Below are 19,920 nucleotides of genomic sequence, written 5' to 3'. Positions count from 1 at the left end.
AAGCGCCCAGCTTCCACAAGACGCTTAATTGACGATCCTCATATTCAAACTGTCACTTTTGATTTTTTTTATCTCTCACGTCTCTACAAAAAGGACTGCTCACAACATGGCAGAGCACCAAGAAGACATCGCCGACCGGGCGACTACAACGGTCGTTCGAGAGAAGGATGAGGAAGAAGACGTTTTTGCTAGCGACACCTTGAAAGGCGCGCAGAGGGCCACCGAGGAGGAGCACGGGATGAGCCTACGCGAGGGTATCCGCAAATACCCCAAAGCAGTGTTCTGGTCTATACTCTTCTCTTCGGCTCTTATCATGGAGGGATTCGACCACGCGTTTGTCAGTGGATTTTTCGCCTTTCCTGCATTCCAAAAGAGATACGGAGAGCTTCAAAGTGACGGGAAGTACCAAGTACCAGCCACCCTTCAGTCAGCCGTGGGCAATGGTGTCAATGCTGGTGAAATCATTGGTTTACTCCTCAATGGTATCATTGCGGATTTGATCGGGCAGAGATGGGTCATGGTCGGCTCTCTATTTCTGATGATGTGTTTTATTTTCCTGCAGTTTTTTGCGACCAGCATATACATGTACCTGGGAGCTGAAATCCTCCTGGGTATCCCTTGGGGTGTCTTCCAGACCCTGACAACTACCTACGCGGCCGAAGTCTGCCCGAACGTCCTGCGACCCTATCTCACAATGCTAGTCTCTTTGTGCTGGAGTATTGGCTACCTGCTCGGTACTGGTGTCCTTCGTGCCTTCTTATCGTCGGAAGGACAGTGGGCCTACCGAATTCCATTTGCTCTACAATGGGTATTGCCGATTCCACTCGCAATCGGTATATTCCTTGCACCCGAGTCTCCGTGGTGGCTCATTCGCAAGGGGCGCATTGCAGATGCCGGTGCAGTGATAAAACGACTACGGTCCAGAGATACTCCTGAGGACGAGATCGCAGATACTGTCGCCATGATGGAGCACACCGTTAAAATCGAAAACGAGATGAAGGCTTCCAGTACCTATTGGGACTTGTTCAAGGGGGTCGATCTGCGTCGAACAGAGATTGCAGTTTTTGCCTGGCTCATTCAAGAGCTTTGTGCCCCTCTTGTTTCTTATATTGTGTATTTCCTGGAGCAAGCAGGCCTTGCATCGACTGCTTCGTTTGACTTTGGTATGGGGGAATATGCGCTGGCTATCGTTGGCGTTTTCATCGCATGGTATTTGGTGCCAAAAGTCGGTCGACGCACCTTGCTCCTCTACGGTACCGCATTCATGACTGTGACCACATTTGTCATTGGTTTCATGGGAATCCCGAGCATAGCAACACATCCAAATATTGGGTATGGAATCGGTACTATCCTGCTGATTGAATATTTTGTCTTCTTCATCACAATCGGTCCGATTATCTACACTATCGTTTCCGAGATACCATCAAACTGCCTTCGAAACAAGACCGTTGTGCTCGCTCGCGCAGTCTATAATGTGGCCGTTTTGGTTTATGGTCAATTGGTTCCTCATATGATGCAAACTGTTGCGTGGAACTGGGGAGCAAAGTCTGGTTTCTTCTACGGTGGTATCATGGGGCTTGGTCTAATCTGGGCATATTTCCGACTCCCCGAGACCAAGAATCGGACTTTTGCTGAGATGGATATTTTGTTCAAGAATAAGGTTAAAGCTCGCGATTTTAAAGATACTAAGGTGGATATCGCCACAGAGACTGTTTCTCAACGGTGAATTGTTCTGCCTTAATATCCCTAACAAAGAGTAAAACTCAATTTCCTTTCGCCCCGTGCTATCATCTTCCCTAAAAGCACCTCGACAACTATATAACCGAATGTATTTTAGACGAATATACCTAAGAAAGGAAGGCACTCGGAACTTTTCCAATCTTCTCAACCGCTGACCTGATCGCTCCGGTGATTCCAAACTGGCTTGGCACCCCTTCAACACGATGAGTCGAATTAATGTTCTTGACAAGAACAATCTGATAGCAAGCAGCACCACCTTGACGGGAGACGATAGTAGACCAGGCGAGGAAGATCTCCCAGGTCTAAAAGCTCGTTAGCGGTATGTACGTATCGTGGAACTTGCCTGCTCACCCTATACCACTTTGCTCCATACTTTGCCTCCACGTTCTGTCGGTTCGCAAGCCAATTACGATACCAACGCCATAGCGTTGCCGAATAGTGCACTCCAACAGTGTCAATGGCTTTGATCTCGAAGCCGGTTCCCTCCAGTTTATCAATAACCCATCCGAGGGGGGTACTGGCATCAGCGCCCGGGAAAACATATTTGTTCATGAATAGTCCCCATATAAGATCCTCGTATTGCCAATATTTCCGAAGCCCGGAATACTGCAAGAAAAAAACACCATCATCATCCAGCATATCATGGATTTGTTGAAGAAATCCACGGAAGTGACGAACACCGACATGCTCCGACATCTCAAGGCTTGTGATCTTCTTGTATCCACCAGGAATCCTAGGCGAGTCACGATAGTCCATGCGAAGAATTCGACTTTGAGACTGGGAGATTCCAGCGCCTTCAAGGGTAGTATTACCCCATTTGGTCTGATTGCGACCAAGCGTGACCCCAGTCACATGTGCCTTGTAGTGAACGCTCGCAAAGGTTGCAAGGGTTCCCCAGCCGCAACCAACATCCAGCATGGTATCACCAGGCTGTAATTCAATCTTCTCGCAAACCACTGCCAATTTGTTGTCCTGCAGCTGCTCTAAGGATTCTTCTCTGGTGGCATCACCAATCAAACCGGAAGTGTATACCATACGAGGGCCTAGGAACCATGCATAGAAGTCGTCGCCGCGATCATAGTTCCCGCTGACCTGTTCCTCGTCTGTGACTCATTGGTCATTAGCCACTAGCCCTTTTCTCGTCCACACTGATTTCTCAGAGTAAGGATTCAGTTCAAATTACCTTGAGATCGAGAGTGCACAATAAGTTCCGGGACAAATCCAAACAGGAAATGCCGAAAGACTCCCCATGTAAATCTGAAGCTCGCCCAATCGTGCCGGTACTCCAGATTCTCTAGACAATCTCCACTTTTAAAAGAAACATCACCCCGGAAATACTTTTCGTAAAACACCTCAATGGGGATCTTCCTCTTACCCCGGTATTTTGCACGATCGCCTTGAGTGCGGAAATTGAGATAATGTTCAATCGGCCGGCCCGGAAGTCTTGCCTTTTCATTCATGCGTGGGGACATGGAGGAGAAGATGGTCCAGAATACCATAAGAATTGGGATAGCGGTGCATATCGCGACGAAGATTGTAAAGTAGAGGCCACGGCCGAGTTGGATTGATATGAACCACGGAATGGATACTAAGATGAACAATAGCAGAGTATTGTTCCAAGAATCGTTTCCTGCACCATCGGCGGGCAGAGGAGCATTCTTGATCGCAGGAGACTACAAGGTCACAAAAGTGCGTTAGAATCATCTCAAGAAAAGCTAGTTCCCGATTAAAAAATGTCCACGGGTCTCACAGTTGTCGTTCGAACTCCGCAATCTTTCTTGGGGGCACACTGTGAAGCGCCTGGAGTCACGATGAAGTCAAAGAAAGGAGGTGATTCGGGATGTTTTTGAGGCATAATTGATGATGCACGGAGCTGGTGCTCTCAAACAGTGCTGGAGATTAACAGGTTAAGGTTCAGCCTGAGTCGATAACGAAAATTTCCTGAAAGGAAAAGCTTGGGACATGGGAATCCAGTTGAGATTTATATTGTGTGGAATCTAAGCCATTGTGCACAACTCAGACGGGATCCACCCTACCATGAGAAAAAGCAAGGGCAGATCATCAATTTTCATATCGGTGTGGACTTAGGTCAGGAATCAGCATGAATGAAAGGATACCCAGACAGCTCTCGAAGGACATACATCCGCATTTCCTATTGGGGACGAATACGCTAATCCGGAAGAGGATAACCGACCTTATCGGTGGGTCCATGTCCTGACGGAGCATGAACCTGAACCCTGCGATTTCCAAGCTTGACATCTCCTTTTCTCTTGTCTGGTCTGTCTTTTGCCACTTAAAATTGGCTAGTGGCTACGATGAATGGGGTGATAGATTTTAAAGCCACTCCGGGCGAAGGACTCTTTCGTCCTTATAGACGAAGTACCAAGAGAACAAAATCCGGATGCCTAAGTTGTCGCACCCGCCACACAAAATGTGATGAAATGAAACCTATTTGTGGCGGCTGCGTGCGAAACCATCTACTTTGTTCCTGGCCTGGAATAGCGAGGGCAGACAGTCCCTCGGGCTCCGCGGCAGCCGAGGATCCAGGCCTTGCTCGGCACGTCACTTCGTCATATCAGCTCCAATTCTCCAGTCCAGAGTATGCACTCTCACACTGGCCTCGACTTCGGGGGAGACCCACTGAGCAAAGGCTTCTCCATCACTACATTGAGAGATCAGCGAAAAGGCTCGTGGTCAAGAACGGTGTCGAGAATCCGTTCCTCGTCTACTTATTACCTCTTGCCCAGCAAAACGAGGGGTTTCTCCATGCTGCCTTTGCTATAAGTGCTTCCCATCTGTCTTATGATGATCCAAAATCACATGTTGTTGCCCTTGCGCACTACGGAATTGCCTTGCGAGCCGCGAAATACTTGATCACAGAATTTGGAAGTGGACTGAGAAAGAACCCTCTAGAGATCATTATATTGCTCTTGGTTCTCTGTAATTACGAGGTATTTATCCAACCATTGACACATACCTATTATCGTGCTCGATCAAGTCTAAAATGATCTAGGTTGTCGACGGAAATATGGAAGGCGCAGTGATGCAGCACATGTTGCCGTGCTCTACCCTACTGATCTCACATAACGGCCTTTTGAGCAAGGTTGTTGAAAATTGCGCGTGCTTTATCGCAGAGCAATTCATGGCTATCCATATTCTGAACAATCACTTTGGGCTTGGTTCCAATGGCATGGCAAATCACTTCCCGGATCTGTCGTCATACTATCATGGCCGATCTTCTGCGTGTGCATATGGTTTATTCGAAATGATTCCACGAATTTCTGATTTCGCGCGAAGGGAACCAGTTGCTCACCCCAGACACCTTGATCACGGTATATTGGATGAGTTCCATGCTATTGAACAAGAAATATTGTCATGGGAGGTGCCAGAATCAGTGAATACCAGAACGTATGCCTACCCAGGACCGGACAAGGATGAAATAACAGCAGCCCTTTTCATACAGATGGCACTAGTAGTCACTCTTCAATGCGCGCTGGGTGGTCCTGGAATTCCCGAGCCCAGCATTCGAAGGCAAATTGACGTTACTTTATGCGAAGCCATCCTGCTGCTGAAAGAGATACCGCCATCAAGTATGGCATGGGCAATGCTTCTGTGGCCCCTCGCTCATATCGGATCGTGCCTAACATCCCGAAAGGACCAAGAAGACTATATATCAACAATACTCAATATGGAGAACAAAGTCCGCAACTGCACCGTTTCTGTTTCAGTCCTGGCCAATCTGTGGGAAGCCGCTCACGAAGATGACAGGTACTATGGGCCTTACGGGATCCAGGAATTCATGAAAAGGGAGGGAATCCAGCCTTGTATAGGATAGCATTGGTCGAAATTTAATGCACTCACCGCCCTTTTACTGGAACTCATCCTTCAACGCATCACCAAATCTCCGAGCCGCTTCTACAAGATCCTCTTGAGACGCCGATGCATAGGTCGCCCGAAAAAACATCCTATCTTCTGGCAGTTCGCTCGCCGACCAGAAGCAAGTTCCTGGAACAAGGAAGACTTTCTTCTGCACGGCGGAATCAAAGATGGTTTGCTGAATCTTCTGATGCCCAGCGCCAGTCTTGTATAGCGGATGGGATTTCCAGTCAATCTCGATCCATTGCTTTCGGAGAAAATTAGTTACATTCCACCAAAGTAATCAGGAAAATTCAACTTACGAACATCCCAGCCTCAGAGGGAACAAAGTGTGCAATCCCCTCTGGCAGAAAGTTCACGCAGGCCTGAACGAAAGCGTCTCTCCGCCACATGTATTCTGCTCGGATGTTCTCCAGCCATTTAAAAAATCCCAAATGCCCCCAGTGATGATTGAGGAGCTTGAAAATGATGACCTGGGAGAAGCCGCTGGGATGCTGCGAAGATGTCTCATTCTGCCGTACAAACTTCTCAATGACTTGCTGAGAGGCTGTGACCCAGCCTGTGCGAGACCCAGGCGCAAGGACCTTGGACAGTGAATCCATGCGGAGAACTCGACCATCGACATCGAGGCTGAGGTATGATGGAACCAATCCACAACCCTGAGTTTCACCAGAAGGCTCCTTGGCCCTAAATGCAGGCAATTGCAAATAATAGTACGGCTCGTCTTCGACAATATACAGACCATGTTTTTGAGCGACAGCGTAAATGGCTTTCCGTCGCTCAAGGGACTGAGTGGCGCCAGTTGGATTTTGTCCAGTCGGTACCATATAAAGTAGGAAGGGCTTCCGTGCTTTACGCTTTGACTCCTCCCAGGACGAAAGCTCTTTATCAAGGGCGTCGGGAATGAGCCCTTGGGCGTCCATTCCCACCGGAAGGGCATTGATACCGAGGGACCACGCTGTTTCCAACGCACTTGCGAATGTGTATTTCTCGACGATAATGTAATCCCCTTTCTCGCAGAACATTCTCAATGTAGAGTCCCAAGCCGAGGTACTGCCCACTGTCATGCAGCATCCCCAGTCCGCATACGGAGGGCTATGCATAAGCTGTATTTTATTAAAACCGCAATAATTCATTCATTGATACCAAGGAACTCCATACCTCGGTGTGCTCAGTCACAAACCGCAGCATCTGCGCAGCGCCACTGCCCTGGCCGTAATTCAGAGCTACATCCAAGCCTTTTGAGAGTCAATTAGACCACCGAATATTCAAGCTCCGGATATTTTGGAATCGGCCTACTGTATTCACTGGAGTTTGGCTCAAAATCATATTTTGCCATGTGGAGTATAGATTCACTTCCCTCTGGCGCACCCGAAAAGCCAGGAGGATTTGCAATGTTGACATGAACAGCTTCGAAGGGAAAGTACGCGGCTGAGGGAGCGCCAGCACCAAGAGAGATCATGCCTACATCCAACATCATTAGATTGGAATTCAAGAGTGTATGTTCTCAAGTCTGTTAGGTCTGACCTGGTTCACTTGCAGCTCGGCCTGCGGCTTTGATGCTCGATGGCTAGAAAGAACAATTAGTGTCAGTCGATGAAGATGGCTTTGAGAATCTGAGACTAGAGAACATACTTTCCGTCTTTGGGCCTCTTCGGAAAAGAAGTCTATCAAGGTCTTAGTATCAGACAGTAACGAGAATTGATATTGTTAGCCCACGGTCCCATCTTTTTGCATTTGCCTTGATAGAGCTCTTCTTTTCAATTGAGTTAGCAATTTTTCAAGGATTCGCAAAAGTCATAGGACCTACATCGCTTTTGAAAAGACCACAATCACCCTTTGCCTCTATTTGCCCAAACAAGATGGTGCTATCTTTTCGCCATTTGGGGATACCACCTTGATCGAGTCGTTCTGCCACATTCCTGGGTAGCATATTGGAGAGAGGCTGGAGCTGGGACGAGTATGATGTCGAGGGAGCAGTTGACTGGGAGGACTAGTGCTTTAAATCATTGGAGAGATATCAAGTGGAGAGACAGTCTCGAAGTCACCCTATCCTGATTGCATTATTTTCGAAGCTACCGTAGATCCACCAAGTGACTCATTTTTCACGCACTCCCCCATGAGATAAGAGGTTTTCTCCATCTCGCAAGCCATAAAGAGAGCCGGTAGCCAGACCATGCCCACATATTCAACCCAATCGCGGAGATCCCGAGACTTTCAAGAGCGGAAAGAAATGGAAAGAGCGGGGGTGGAGTGGGACTGCTGAAATGATTGGTTCGCGGACATCCCGAGCGGCTCTTAACTCCATCTACTCTCGAAACAACTCCCGGGCTCGTGTGTTTAAAATCCCCTGTCCCTAATCCAGATCCTCCTAGACTTTACCAAATTCATAAAAGGCGTGAGCAGAGCACCAAAATGACCCGACAAGCCGATGAAAGATCTGCTAAACGAGCCCGTCTCGATGAGGGTGTAACAACGAAGAATGATGAACTAACCTCGGCAGCCGAAGGCTTCTTTGAAGCTCTGGGTAAGTTGAATGCTTGATATGTGAATGTAATGTTGTCTCTAACAAGTATTCCAGTTGAGGCCGGGGTCACTCACTGCTTCGTCAATCTGTATGTCCCCCCAGAGCCTCCAAGTGGTCCCGCCTAACAAAACGAAGTGGGAGTGATCATCCAGCGATGCTTGAAGCCATGATCAAGGCAAAACAAGGTAACTTCATCTACACATTGCCTCAAATAGAGCTTACAATCAATTAGAAAAACTGGACAAGTTTCCCAGTATCATCACTTGTCCCTCAGAGCTAGTCGCTCTGTCAGCCGCGTTGGGATTCGCCCAGGTCACAGGCATCCCGGTATGATGATTGCCATTGAAGTTGACGCGCTAAACTAAATATAAATTAGCAATGTGTTCTCGTCCATGTCGACTGTGGCACCTTGGCTATGGGCCAGTCGATCCATAATGCTTCCATCGGCAGAGTACCCGTTCTGTGTTTCGCCGGCCTTAGCCCCTTCACTCAAAGAGGGGAGCTTCTGGGATCAAGAACTGAGTATGAAATCCCATACAAATATCGCAAACATCACGTTAAACTCTTTTAGGTTCATCCATTGGCTTCAAGATGTTCCCGATCAAGCCGCCATTCTCCGTCAGTATTGCAGATATTCTGGAGAAGTCAAGAGCGGCCGCAACATAAAACAAATGGTTAATCGCGCTTTGGAAATGGCGATGTCTGACCCTAAGGGGCCTTCATATCTAATGGCTGCACGGGAAGTCCTTGAAGAGGTAGGTTGTTGGTGGCCTCTATTGACGAAATACTGCTGACGGAGTATCCCAAGAGCGTGGAAAGAAAGTGGCTTGAGGAAGAGCTACTGAGCCCGATTGCACCAAGTGCATTGGCTGGACCAGGTATTTTCTACCTCTTTCCCTTTTTACTGGCTTAGCTCAATCATACTAATATTAACAGATGTCGAATTGATCGCGAAAACCCTCATTGGTGCAAAGAGACCGCTGGTCATTACCAGTTATCTCGGTCGAAACTTGCAAGCTCCAGCCTTGTTAGAAGAGCTCTGTGACAAACTGCCCATAGGTGTTGTGGAAATGGTTGGTTCCGATGTTTGCATCCGGAGCGACCACGAAGCCTATCGTGGTGTTACGGTCACTACTCATCCAGATGTTTTGGAAGCCGATGTGATTCTTGTCATGGACTGCGATGTGCCCTGGATTCCCACCTTGGGTGAACCTCAGAAGGGTAACTATCCAACCTGGCATGTCGATTAGTTTACTGACGAATTAGGAGCGAAAATATTCCATCTCGACGTTGATCCTCTCAAGCAGCAAATGCCGCGTATGTGACCTTGCCAGATTCCAATCGAGCACCACACTAACTAGAAGCAGTTTTCTCCATCAAGGCTATCCGAAGATTGAAAGTTAGTTGCGCTATTGCACTCAAGCAGCTGAACACTTTCTTGGATGGCCAAAACTTCGACAAAGGCCTCTACACTTCCGAGTTTGAAGCCCGGAGAGCTCGTCATGCAAGCTGGCGCCAGACTTTGCAGAGTCTCGAGTCGCCTTCAGAAAGCATTATTACCGTGCCGTATCTAACCTCCAGGCTCAGACAAATTGTCCCAGAAGATACTACTTTCGTGATAGAAGCAGTGACAAATGCGGGACACCTTATTCATCATCTCAACCTCACTAAGGTACATGATATTTCCTTCATAATTTGGTTGCATTGCTGATCTGAATTGCAGCCGGGAGCCCTTCTCGGCAGTGGTGCTGGTGGTCTAGGTTGGGGAGGTGGTGCTGCCCTAGGAGTCAAGCTTGCGAAGCCCGACTCCTTTATTTGCGCAATGTGAATCAATAAAGATCTCCCATCATCAAATCTTGGTATCCAGATGCTAATAAGTCATAGTGTGGGAGATGGAACCTATCTCTTCTCTCAAATGGAAAGCGTCTACTGGATTGCCAGACGATATGACATTCCTTTCTTGCTTATCGTTTTGAACAACGGCGGTTGGAATGCACCCAAAGTATCGGCTCTACTTGTCCACAAGAACGGACTCTCATCTAAGTCCAATAGACGTGGTAAGTGGAATGATCTGGCTTACCTCTATCACAATGCTGTCGATGCAATTGTTAACACCCGTTTACTGATCAGATCTCAATATCTCCTTTGAGCCCTCTCCGGATTATCCAGGTATTGCGACGGCAGCTGGCAATGCATGGGGTGCTACGGTCACACAGCAGAGCGAAGTCGATATGGCTATCAAGGAAGGAACTCGAATTGTTCAGGGTGGGAAGTGCGCGGTTATCGAGGTCGCGTAAGTGACACTAAAGAGTTCGACTTACCAGTCTCTTTGTGCTAACCTTAGCAGGGTTCCATCAATGTGGAAAGAGACTTGAAGCTTCGCTTTGTTCTTTGTTCAGAAACACAGTCCAGAAGCCATCATGGCTTTATGCCTATCTTACTATGCATTCATGTACGCATTCAAAGGCCGATGGAATGAAATACAGTATTGAGTTGGATATTTGAGGTAAATTTGATGTTTGTACACTATATAACCAGTGCCACTTCGACGCCGTCCCAATGCTATGCCGTGTTCACTCCTTGTAAGACATACAGCCGCCCGATTATTCGAACAAGATAGCGAAGTAATTAGATGCAGAGAATATAAGACAGAAAGAAATGTGAAGCAAGGGGCAAGGTGGAGAATGAGAGATCCTTCGGATTAAGCCCGAGCGGTAGGTCGAGGTTTCCATGTGGATCTGTTGTAGAAACCTGATTGCGGCTGTTTGTTTCCATTCGAAGCAGGGCGAGGTGGAGTTCGGAAGTCAGGATACAGTCCGGATTCCATGTCCATAAGAACCGCCCGTTGAGACTCGGCAGATGCCCAGCCTGTGGATTTACCCCGGGATTTGGTTGAGGTGGGGCGTGATGAAGATGGCTGGGAGGCATTGATAGATACTGTCTTTTCTTTGATAATTTCACGAAGCTCTTTGTCGTCCTTGGTGATCTGAGCCTTGATGAAAGCCGGGTCATTGGACGCCTGAAGAGTAGACATGACCGATTCCCGCGGAGTGTACGAGTACTTTTCCGGTGTTGGTTGAGATGTGGGTGTGATAGAGGGATCCAGGAAGGCTTTTTGGCCCATTTCGAGCAGCTTGGAAATATCCAAGGTTTCACCATGCGGAATCTTGGTGGGATGCGAGGGGGTAACGCAGTCCATGTCAACCTCTTTTCGAAGAACGTGATCGACGTCAACTGCCGAAAAATAGGCGCACGATTGAGGGAGATCATCAATGCCTACTTGCTGGGAGAAGATGGCACGTGTCCAGACATTGGCAATCTGCAAAGCCATCGTCGCACGGTACTTGTCTTCATCCTTCACCAGGTATCGAATTTCATCGTGCACTGTGATGGCAAGACGAGCTTGAATGTTGAACCGCCGAATGAGGTAGTCCATACTAACAATGAGCAGATGAAGATAATCAACACCTGATGATTGGATAGCCCAGTTGATGCGAGACGTCATGAAACTGCCCTTGTTGATGAAGCGCCTCATAAGCGCCTCGGTAATTCCAGCACCGAGGGCTGGGGTTCTGGGTCTTTCCTGGTCTGCAAACTCTTCCAACTTGTTGAACACAAAAGATTCCGTGCCACCGCGCCAGAAAGGAGTCTCGCTCAACAGGCGACGGGTGGTACGAGTACCCTTGGTCTCCTTGTAGAGGTTGGCCGCAGTCTGTTGGGTTTCCTTCTCAGACAAGGACGGGTTGAATTGCCGAAGAAGAGTCGCAGCGAATTTGACACCAGCTCCGTAAATACGTCCGTAATTAAAGACCTTGGCATCATTGCGAGAAATTCCCAGAATCTGCGCACTTCGAGAATGTAAGTCGGTTCCTTCAGCTTTGGAACCTTCCAAAGTCATGAAACCAATGGCATTTCCTCCATGGATTTGGAATGGCGCGTCTCCGACAAGACTGGCAATCCACAGTTCCTGAGAGTCTACATCAGCGCCAACAAACGCGTAGCCGGGGGGAGCCTTGATCATGGCTTTAAGCTCGGAGCCAACGCGATTCGCCTTTGCATTGCTCGCAGTGAGCCATGTGTTCTCGACTGCGCGGCGAGTGATAGTGCCCATGGGAATAATTTGCGGCAAAATGAAACCCACGCGGTTCTCAGTCTGTTCGTTTGCCCGACCGTCCTTTTGAACCTGGTCCTCATACACCACCATCTGGCTCATGATGCGGTCTCTGGCACTTATCCAATAAGAGCAAGAGGCGTTCATATCCAAAGCTTCCTTCGCAAGTTCGAACTGGGATGACAAGATTCCGCGCTCAAAATACCCCATATAGCCCTTGGCTAAAGGATTCGTACACCTGGCTTGTGGTCCGTCTTTGTGAGGAATTTTGAAGTATGTGTTCTTCCTGTCATTATGCAGCTGCTCATTCGTCTCTTCAGTCATGTCGCAGAGGACCACTGGTTGGTTTTCAAATTGTTGTACTTGGTCGCGGGGAACTCGGAAAGTCCATCCATACTTATCAGACCAGACGAGAGGATACCCAGCCCAAGACAGTTTCAGCAGGATGGGTGCAATCCGAGTGCGAACTGTGAGGTTTATCTCGGAAATACTCGAGGGGAAGAGATCCTTGTACCATTTCGGCATACCAGGTTTCTTTTGTCGTGCCGCGGGGCGAGGGGGGTCTCCCTTTTTCTTCCCTTTCACCATTTTGACCTCCTGGCCGGACCAGTCCAGCTGTCGTAGCCAAGGGTCGTTTTCGTACACGTCGGGTTGCTCTTTCACTTTTAAAGCTTCGTTGCATAGTTCAACCAATTTTCGTTGCACATCGTCAAGTCGCTTATGGTAGGTTTCCTCGGCCATGGTCAGGTATTCTTGCCAGCTTTGATTTACTGGAAGGATGACCGAGGAAAGGTGTCGGAGAGCGCCAAAGCTGACGGGGTGCGGACAAGTCTCAAGGAAATTGGGGAAGACTTTTCGGTAGACACGGTGAGTGATAGCAACATCGGCAGCACAGTAATCGAGGAGCTCATCGAGTTTCGTCAAAAGAGTTTCTCTGTCAAGCTCGCCAAAAAAGTTTCTCTGTGCCTTGTCTATTGTGACATCGCAGTGGAACTTGGCCACATCTCGCAAGGAATTCACAGAGCTTCGTCCTACCCAGAGTTCTTCCTCCTCTTCTCTCAACATGTTATTCTCGAGCAACGAAGCCAATTCCACGGAGTTATGCTCGCTTGCAATCTTATCCCGGAGGTCCTTGTTCTTTTTGTGTCGCATCCAAGTCGGTCTTTGCTGTGAGCACATGCCATTCACGGCCACATGAAGCGACATTGTATCCACGAAAAAGTTGTGAGTTTGTTGCAAATCGTACTCCTCTCGTACTCGGGCCCGGTCGTATCCGATATTATGGCCCACGACGATTCGTGGTTGAGAGGGGTCTCCTAGTGGAATAAGGTGACATTGGATTTCCGTCTCCCCCAAAAGCCAAGGGGATATCCACGCATACCACGCAGTCGGGCTCACTGCGCAAGCCATGACCGCATAGGGATGTTCCTTGTACATAACCTCGGTGTCAAAAGTGATCATCTCCTCATTCGGGGCATCTACTGGCTCAGAGGAGCCGTCGGGATAGTATTTCGTCCACCCACTGCGTCTGGCCCACTTGCGCGGTTTCGTCGGACATGTCACTGCGGCATATGACTTGGCGTAGGTCAGGTACGGTTCGGATGCATCCATGCCGAGCTTGTAGAAATGCTCGTCTAACGTCTTTCCTTGGAGCGGAGGCAGGTCAAAAGCAATCGGCTCGGCACCACCCTGGGATTTTCCAAGGAGATCATGTCGAGCAAGGTGATCTCGTGCCAGGGCGACCAGCTCCGGATCGGGAGTCCGAATTTTGTCCGGAAAGACCTGTGGGTGGACATAGTCGCTCAGTTGCTGCACTCCGATCTCGTTGAACCTAGATGAAGCGGGAACTGTCTGGAATGAGTAAATGCAGATTCTTTGGTTTGCGCCAGGGCATCGTCGCGTTGAGCGTACCTGAAAGGGTTCGTTTGGGACTGGTTCTATCATTAACATCTGTTGAGAAGCATTGTGTCCGGCCTTTCGCAGCAAACGGCCATGGTCGCGCGTGCAAGATGAGTGCTGGCCGCAGGCGCAGACGCGCAGACCTCACGACACCCCTGGAACAAGGCGCGTAGGAGGATTTCCAAGATATCATCATATAGTTGAGAATGATTGTAGACTCAAGTCATGGTAGCGTATGGGATTGCAGCCAGACAGGGGCTGCGCAGTTTTGAACGGATAAGGCGAGGGGGAATGATTATCAGGGAGCAATTTCCATATCATTGCCTATCGCATCTCGGCGTCATGCCGGTGTTCGGCAGATATGTTTATCCGGCTGAGCTGACCGCCTTCCGTAACTGTTGCTTATCGGTGGCAATCAGTCTATCATAGCTAAGGCTCTCTGCATTATTCACTTCCTCACCATTTGCATTTTCTGGCTCCGCCTTGTTCGGAAATTCGCTGGCACCTATTCACGGCTCTTTATTTCCGTGACGCAGACGAGCCACGTCAAATCTGGAACGCACAAAACGAAAAACCGCTGCGACAACTTCCTCCCCCAATCTCGCAAGCTATGCGCTTGCCCAATACCAATCTCTGATTCCTTGCGCATCTGAGAAATTGTTGTTTCTACCATGAGTCGCAGGCTCTCTGTCGTGGACCTTACCTCTGCTCATCTAAGGTCTGAGCGCCGCTCTTCCGCCTCGTCTGCTCGTAATCATCAACCAACGCCAGATCAAGCGGGGAGCCCAGCGACACCCCGCGGAGTTAAGCGTCGACGAGAAGACGATGGTTTCTGGAGTCCAGAAAATTCGGATAGTGCTCAAGATGGAGAGCAGGAATACGAAGACGCTGTCGAGTCTATTGACTTGACGGAACCTGAGAGTCTGCTTTCCAAGGCGCTTGCTAAACAACGGGAAGATGCAATTAAGGCCCAGCAGTCAACAGAAGGCGAGAAAGGCAGTGGTTCTATGTTAAGTGCGTATAAATGCCCGGTTTGTATGGACACGCCGGAAGATGCAACAAGCACATCCTGTGGTCAGTTCAAACCCAAGCGACAACACTTGCCTTTCAGGAATTTGTCAGTCTCTAATCAAGCATCTCTCTGCAGGCCATCTCTTTTGCCATCGTTGCATTGTTGAATACCTAAACTCAGCCGATCAAAGACTAGACTCGAGCAAGCAAGTTCGGGGTACCTGTCCGATATGCCGAAAGCCCATTACAAAGGTTGACGTGAGCGGGCCAAAGAGAAGTCTCATTCCCCTGGCACTCAAGTTGACGACGAAGAAGCGGAGCCTCCCTTCAGCTTCCCAGGCATGAGTCCTAATGATTGCCTTTCTTTCCCCTTTTCTTCCCCTTACATATTACCCTTTTTCAAGCATGGCATGTCGGAGCATTCATATGGTGGCGTTTGCATTGCATCAGGAACGGTTTTTGATTTCTTTATGCTTATTTTACGATTGAAAGGCTTCTAAAGGATTATTTTTATTTTACCATTGCGTATTTGCCTTTAAAAACCTCCTGACCATGACTCCGAAGTCGAAATGTGTTGTTATCCGTGTCTCTTCTCCCGCCGAGGATCAAGTGTATTTCTCCGACCAAGACCACTGCCAACACCTCCTCGGACCATGGCATCCCCTTTTTTTCCTAAAACGACCTCGAGGGCTTGGGTCAGAGCATTGGAATCGTATCTCATGCCAAGGACGACTTCCTTGTCACCATCCATGGCTGTAATCGTCCGACCATACAACCGAAGGGTCTCAATACCCATCTCTGCCAAACGTTCCCGGTCTACATGAGGTGTGCCGGGTCCATCTAGATGCAAAATTTGAGTCACATATGCAGTATATGGAAGAGGCGTATGTGGTTTGATTGTCTCTGGTGAAGATGGCGTAGTAGTTGATCCGTGGTGGGTAGTTCTATGATGACGCCGTCCACGGCTCTCCTCTCCAGCGCGCGCGATCGCCTCGACAAAGTCAGATGCAGAAAATGGCTCGGATGGAGGCCCGGTCTCGCGATCCAACGACCCATTAAGAATAAGAATCTTGTGGCGTGCTGGACTTTTCATAATGCTTTTGCCAACACCCCGGAGAATAATTCCGGGGATGATGGAGGTGTAAAGAGAGCCAATGCTGTAGATAATGGCCTGGGCGTCGTTTAGCGCTTCAAGTACGCGTGGGTTGGCGGCTGGCCTGATTTCTTGGCCGTAAGGATTGATGTACCAGATGCGATCGATTCGGCTAGGCAGATCTTCGTTCTCGGTTTTGCTAAAGGATATGTTCTTGTTTCGGAGTGTGGCAAGAGAACCAGGGAGATGATCTTCCTCGTATGAGACGGCATCCGACATATCAGATGGCTCTGTATCGTCCAAATCATCGCCGTCGGCAAGCAGTAAGCTAGGACGTCTGGGCCGCGAGCCGCGGTCCGGCTGCAGCGCTGTGACTTCGCTAGGATGAGAAATGCTGTTCTGTCCGACAATAACGGTTCCGTCGGCAAGAGTTGCGGAGATATGGTGGGAGAAATTAGAGTTGATTGCTGGGATAACGCGCACAGCATCGGATTGTACGCCACAAATGCTGCCTAGTAGATAAATAGCGCTTTCGAAGGACCCGCTGAAGAGTCGCGCTCCTGTCAAAAACAGGTTTCCCACGCTGGCAGAAGTGAAGTCAAATGTTGACGATGGTGGCCGGGCACGTTTCAAGATCTCTAAATTGAGCATGTTGAAGAATGAGCGGATTAACTCTTTTTTAGCCGGGGCAATGGACTTCCAAAGGCCAGAAGTGCCGTCCACGATAGACTGCCATTCATTCGAAGCGGCTACTGCCTCAGCAGGCAAGCGATGGTTGAATAGAGTCTTAATCGCCGTGCGCTCCGAGTTGACGGGCGAGTCAGGAATCAACCGGACCAGTCGACCTATCCCGATGATTAGCATAAAATGTTGTTATCGAGCAGGGGACTCGCGCACTTCGAACATCACCGATTCCAGGGCCCCCGAAGATTCTTATCAGTTCTGATGAAGAGCCTCCGTTGTCGCTAATGGGGATGATATAGCTGAGCAAGCAATCCTTGCTTTCTCGCAGGGCGTCAAAAACATCGACGAGGTTGTTGGCGGCGCTTCCACCGGAGAGGACCACAATTCCCCTGTTAGTTGTGTTCTCCATGATGGATATCCTTGTCACAATCACAGGTCTGTGTTTGTACCGCTAACTTGTAGATTGAGGGAATCCTCTTTGCAGAGGCTTATCGAGGATCACGAATTGATGTTTTTCACGCTTGGAAGTCGGCCCGCACCCGCCACAATGCAACTCTGGAAATGCCACGTTGAGTGCCAAAGCAATCGAGCGTGGAGAATCGCCCTGCTAGGCAGCTTTAGAAAGAACCAAGTCACTAAACACCTGGCGAGACCGGTCTCTTGGCAGATGGGAAATAGAAGTGAGACACAATGGGCTGTGCACGAGTTTCTTGGTCACACGACTCCGTTCGGATTCATACGCCTGAAATCGCTTATGCTTGCAATGATTAACTATTTCCAATTCTTTGAACTCACTTCATGGTCCGCTTCAGAACTCACGATATTCCTAACAGATTAAGTCTAACTTTGTACAAGCCGACCGTGAAGTATGATCACCGCGATGGTTTCCATGCCCGGTGCCTAGTTTCCCCGGATTCTGGAAATTTACAAAAAGAAGCTGAGCATCTGGAACTAACTAAACATCGTCACCTCCTCCATACCAAAGCCGACCCCTGCGGATCACCAGCTTGTCCTGCCCAACCACCCATTCACCCTTTTCAGGCTGAGTGCCATCAAGCTGAGGCCAGTACATGCTTTCCAGTTTCTTGTTGATATCACCAATTCTATCAACAAGCAGCTTCACACGGGAGTGGTCGACTTTTCCTGCGGAGTCCGTTCCGTTGAACTGGAACCCTTCCTGAGTGATGAAGCGTGCGATAGTAACATGTGCCGACGGAACGATATAGCGCGAGGCAACGGGAATACCAGTTTGCCGAACCCTATCAAATATATCCCGGCGGAGATGATGGTATGTGTAGTGATCATCATGGCCATTGGATTGCACTGTGGAGGATTCTCCCGCGGCAGGTGCAAAGCTAAGCGCCATTGCAGAAGAGTCGAAGCTCACCATCGGCTTCAAAAGGCGTGATTGGTGACTGATTGGGTGTTCTGCGATCTGTGCTTGGGTGATCTCTGTCGAGGACTTGAGAGTTTGGACGAGATCTTCAATCTGCGATTCAGTCAAAGAATGGGCCACTTCCAAGACCGTGGTGTGCAGATTTTCAAGAGGCATGAGCCAAAGTGCTTTCAGCAGTTGAGGTCAGTGGACTGATGCTGCAATAACAACGTTTTCCGCAATGTCTTCATAAGCTTACATGGAGCGACATCCTTCAACTCGCTTTGCACAACAGATATCAGGTCACGGATGTGAGAAGGAGGCCTGGCCCAAATGACAAGACAATTGCGCGGATCGAAGAATCCTTCTTCTTTAGCGGAGCCTTCGAGTCGCATAAGAACCTCATCCAAGGTCCAGCCGGAAAAGCTTTCCGCTAGGATCTTATTACTTTGTTGCTCATTCCGAATTGTTCGGTGCTTCTCATAGCGCAATTGCAATTGAGCCTGAGAAGTAATGGAATTGTATCTTAGTTCGCAGCATGGGAGTTTTGTTCGGGATCCGACCACTTACAGGATCATCATCGGACTCTGCAATCAAGACTTGAAAAGGATTATCTTTTGATATAGTTAGAGACATTTTGAGTGGCTCAACGACTGTTTTTTGACGTATAGCCCTGGAGTCTGAATCGAAAAGTATCGTTGGGGCTGTGCATTGCCTAGGTATCCCCTATATACTTCGCGTGCCAAGGTAAACCCCCACGGTGCACTACTAAATAATGTGACTCATGTTTCAAGATGGCAACCTTTACCTAGATAGGAACACCCGTGGACCCGTCAATTTCGGGAAGGAATCTAAATATAATTTGATTGGCTCCACTTTCACGAAAATGGAGGCGCAGTTCCTTCAAGAACTACAATATCTTTGTTCTGGGATATGTAACACGAAGACAATGGTCTACGCATCGTATTAAGAAATGTTAAAATTCCAAATGACGAGATCACTGCGTCTGGAATGAAGAATTGAAGAATCCATAAATACAACAATAACATCAATGCATCTTCAACTTGGCAAGAAATAGCTCAATATACGTTTTTATACTTCTTTCGGGGTGTAAGAGTATTGGAGTAATTAGCTTTTAGCAATGAGCGTGAGCTTCTATATCACACGGAATAAGAAATCGGCATTGCAAACTCTAATGCCACCGCAAAAGAGAAAGCGCACCTGCTCGTAGAGCGGAGGAGCATTACTGCCCTTCTATATTGAAGCTATAAATATGATAATTAAGGTGAGATCTTCTAATAGAAAATAACATCGAGACTCTAATGTTCTCCAATAGCGTGACCAAGTTTCATTCAAGTTACAGGGTGGGTGGTCATCTATATCAACTGTTTTAGTTGTTTTTTTGAGTGCGTTTTCTGCGATGAAGTACTTACTTTTCCTAGATATCAACCAATCAAAAGACCTGTGTCTGAGAATGATTTGTAAATATGAACCTCGAGGTAAACTAACTCGGCAGAAGTTAACCTATGGTTCTTACTCGCTTATTAATTTTCGAAGTTAAAGTCTAGAGGTTCCTAAGTTTTCTCAGTTAGTTAACCAAGGAG

At 48.4% G+C, this 19,920-nt stretch overlaps 8 protein-coding genes across 8 annotated transcripts; 3 read left to right on the top strand and 5 right to left on the bottom strand.

Moving 5' to 3' along the window:
* Positions 1 to 106: 106 nt before the first annotated feature.
* Positions 107 to 1,726, top strand: N7443_002301 (putative MFS alpha-glucoside transporter; the record flags this gene model as incomplete). Its single annotated transcript, XM_056882357.1, has 1 exon — positions 107 to 1,726. One exon carries the CDS (start codon positions 107 to 109, stop codon positions 1,724 to 1,726), a length of 1,620 nt encoding a protein of 539 aa, XP_056744198.1.
* A 121-nt stretch (positions 1,727 to 1,847) lies between these two features.
* On the bottom strand, positions 1,848 to 3,595 carry N7443_002300 (Maltose permease MAL61; the record flags this gene model as incomplete). Its single annotated transcript, XM_056882356.1, has 4 exons — positions 1,848 to 2,042; positions 2,092 to 2,843; positions 2,924 to 3,413; positions 3,491 to 3,595. The coding sequence occupies 4 exons, from the start codon at positions 3,593 to 3,595 to the stop codon at positions 1,848 to 1,850; spliced, it is 1,542 nt and encodes a 513-aa protein (XP_056744197.1).
* A 2,013-nt stretch (positions 3,596 to 5,608) lies between these two features.
* N7443_002299 (aminotransferase-like domain-containing protein) lies at positions 5,609 to 7,549 on the bottom strand (the record flags this gene model as incomplete). The annotated part of the gene is made up of 8 exons (XM_056882355.1): positions 5,609 to 5,863; positions 5,919 to 6,722; positions 6,778 to 6,854; positions 6,916 to 7,080; positions 7,144 to 7,186; positions 7,252 to 7,283; positions 7,336 to 7,372; positions 7,427 to 7,549. 8 exons carry the CDS (start codon positions 7,547 to 7,549, stop codon positions 5,609 to 5,611), a joined length of 1,536 nt encoding a protein of 511 aa, XP_056744196.1.
* Positions 7,550 to 8,031: 482 nt separating this feature from the next.
* N7443_002298 (uncharacterized protein) lies at positions 8,032 to 10,518 on the top strand (the record flags this gene model as incomplete). The annotated part of the gene is made up of 14 exons (XM_056882354.1): positions 8,032 to 8,143; positions 8,198 to 8,231; positions 8,279 to 8,328; positions 8,376 to 8,470; positions 8,520 to 8,665; positions 8,715 to 8,898; positions 8,952 to 9,021; positions 9,080 to 9,364; positions 9,410 to 9,460; positions 9,511 to 9,815; positions 9,867 to 9,967; positions 10,028 to 10,200; positions 10,274 to 10,436; positions 10,491 to 10,518. 14 exons carry the CDS (start codon positions 8,032 to 8,034, stop codon positions 10,516 to 10,518), a joined length of 1,797 nt encoding a protein of 598 aa, XP_056744195.1.
* A 326-nt stretch (positions 10,519 to 10,844) lies between these two features.
* Positions 10,845 to 14,204, bottom strand: N7443_002297 (DNA-directed DNA polymerase gamma MIP1; the record flags this gene model as incomplete). The annotated part of the gene is made up of 1 exon (XM_056882353.1): positions 10,845 to 14,204. The coding sequence occupies one exon, from the start codon at positions 14,202 to 14,204 to the stop codon at positions 10,845 to 10,847; it is 3,360 nt and encodes a 1,119-aa protein (XP_056744194.1).
* A 620-nt stretch (positions 14,205 to 14,824) lies between these two features.
* N7443_002296 (uncharacterized protein) lies at positions 14,825 to 15,509 on the top strand (the record flags this gene model as incomplete). The annotated part of the gene is made up of 2 exons (XM_056882352.1): positions 14,825 to 15,227; positions 15,301 to 15,509. 2 exons carry the CDS (start codon positions 14,825 to 14,827, stop codon positions 15,507 to 15,509), a joined length of 612 nt encoding a protein of 203 aa, XP_056744193.1.
* A 232-nt stretch (positions 15,510 to 15,741) lies between these two features.
* On the bottom strand, positions 15,742 to 17,350 carry N7443_002295 (gluconeogenesis factor YvcK family protein; the record flags this gene model as incomplete). Its single annotated transcript, XM_056882351.1, has 2 exons — positions 15,742 to 17,102; positions 17,155 to 17,350. 2 exons carry the CDS (start codon positions 17,348 to 17,350, stop codon positions 15,742 to 15,744), a joined length of 1,557 nt encoding a protein of 518 aa, XP_056744192.1.
* A 546-nt stretch (positions 17,351 to 17,896) lies between these two features.
* N7443_002294 (uncharacterized protein) lies at positions 17,897 to 18,952 on the bottom strand (the record flags this gene model as incomplete). Its single annotated transcript, XM_056882350.1, has 3 exons — positions 17,897 to 18,504; positions 18,576 to 18,819; positions 18,887 to 18,952. 3 exons carry the CDS (start codon positions 18,950 to 18,952, stop codon positions 17,897 to 17,899), a joined length of 918 nt encoding a protein of 305 aa, XP_056744191.1.
* Positions 18,953 to 19,920: the final 968 nt, after the last annotated feature.

Source organism: Penicillium atrosanguineum (assembly GCF_028827265.1).
Source record: "Penicillium atrosanguineum strain IBT 20685 chromosome Unknown utg000002l_segment0_segment0, whole genome shotgun sequence".
Classification (NCBI taxonomy): domain Eukaryota; kingdom Fungi; phylum Ascomycota; class Eurotiomycetes; order Eurotiales; family Aspergillaceae; genus Penicillium; species Penicillium atrosanguineum.
Note: the sequence above shows the minus strand (reverse complement) of the source record. Positions and strands in the feature narration are given on the sequence as shown.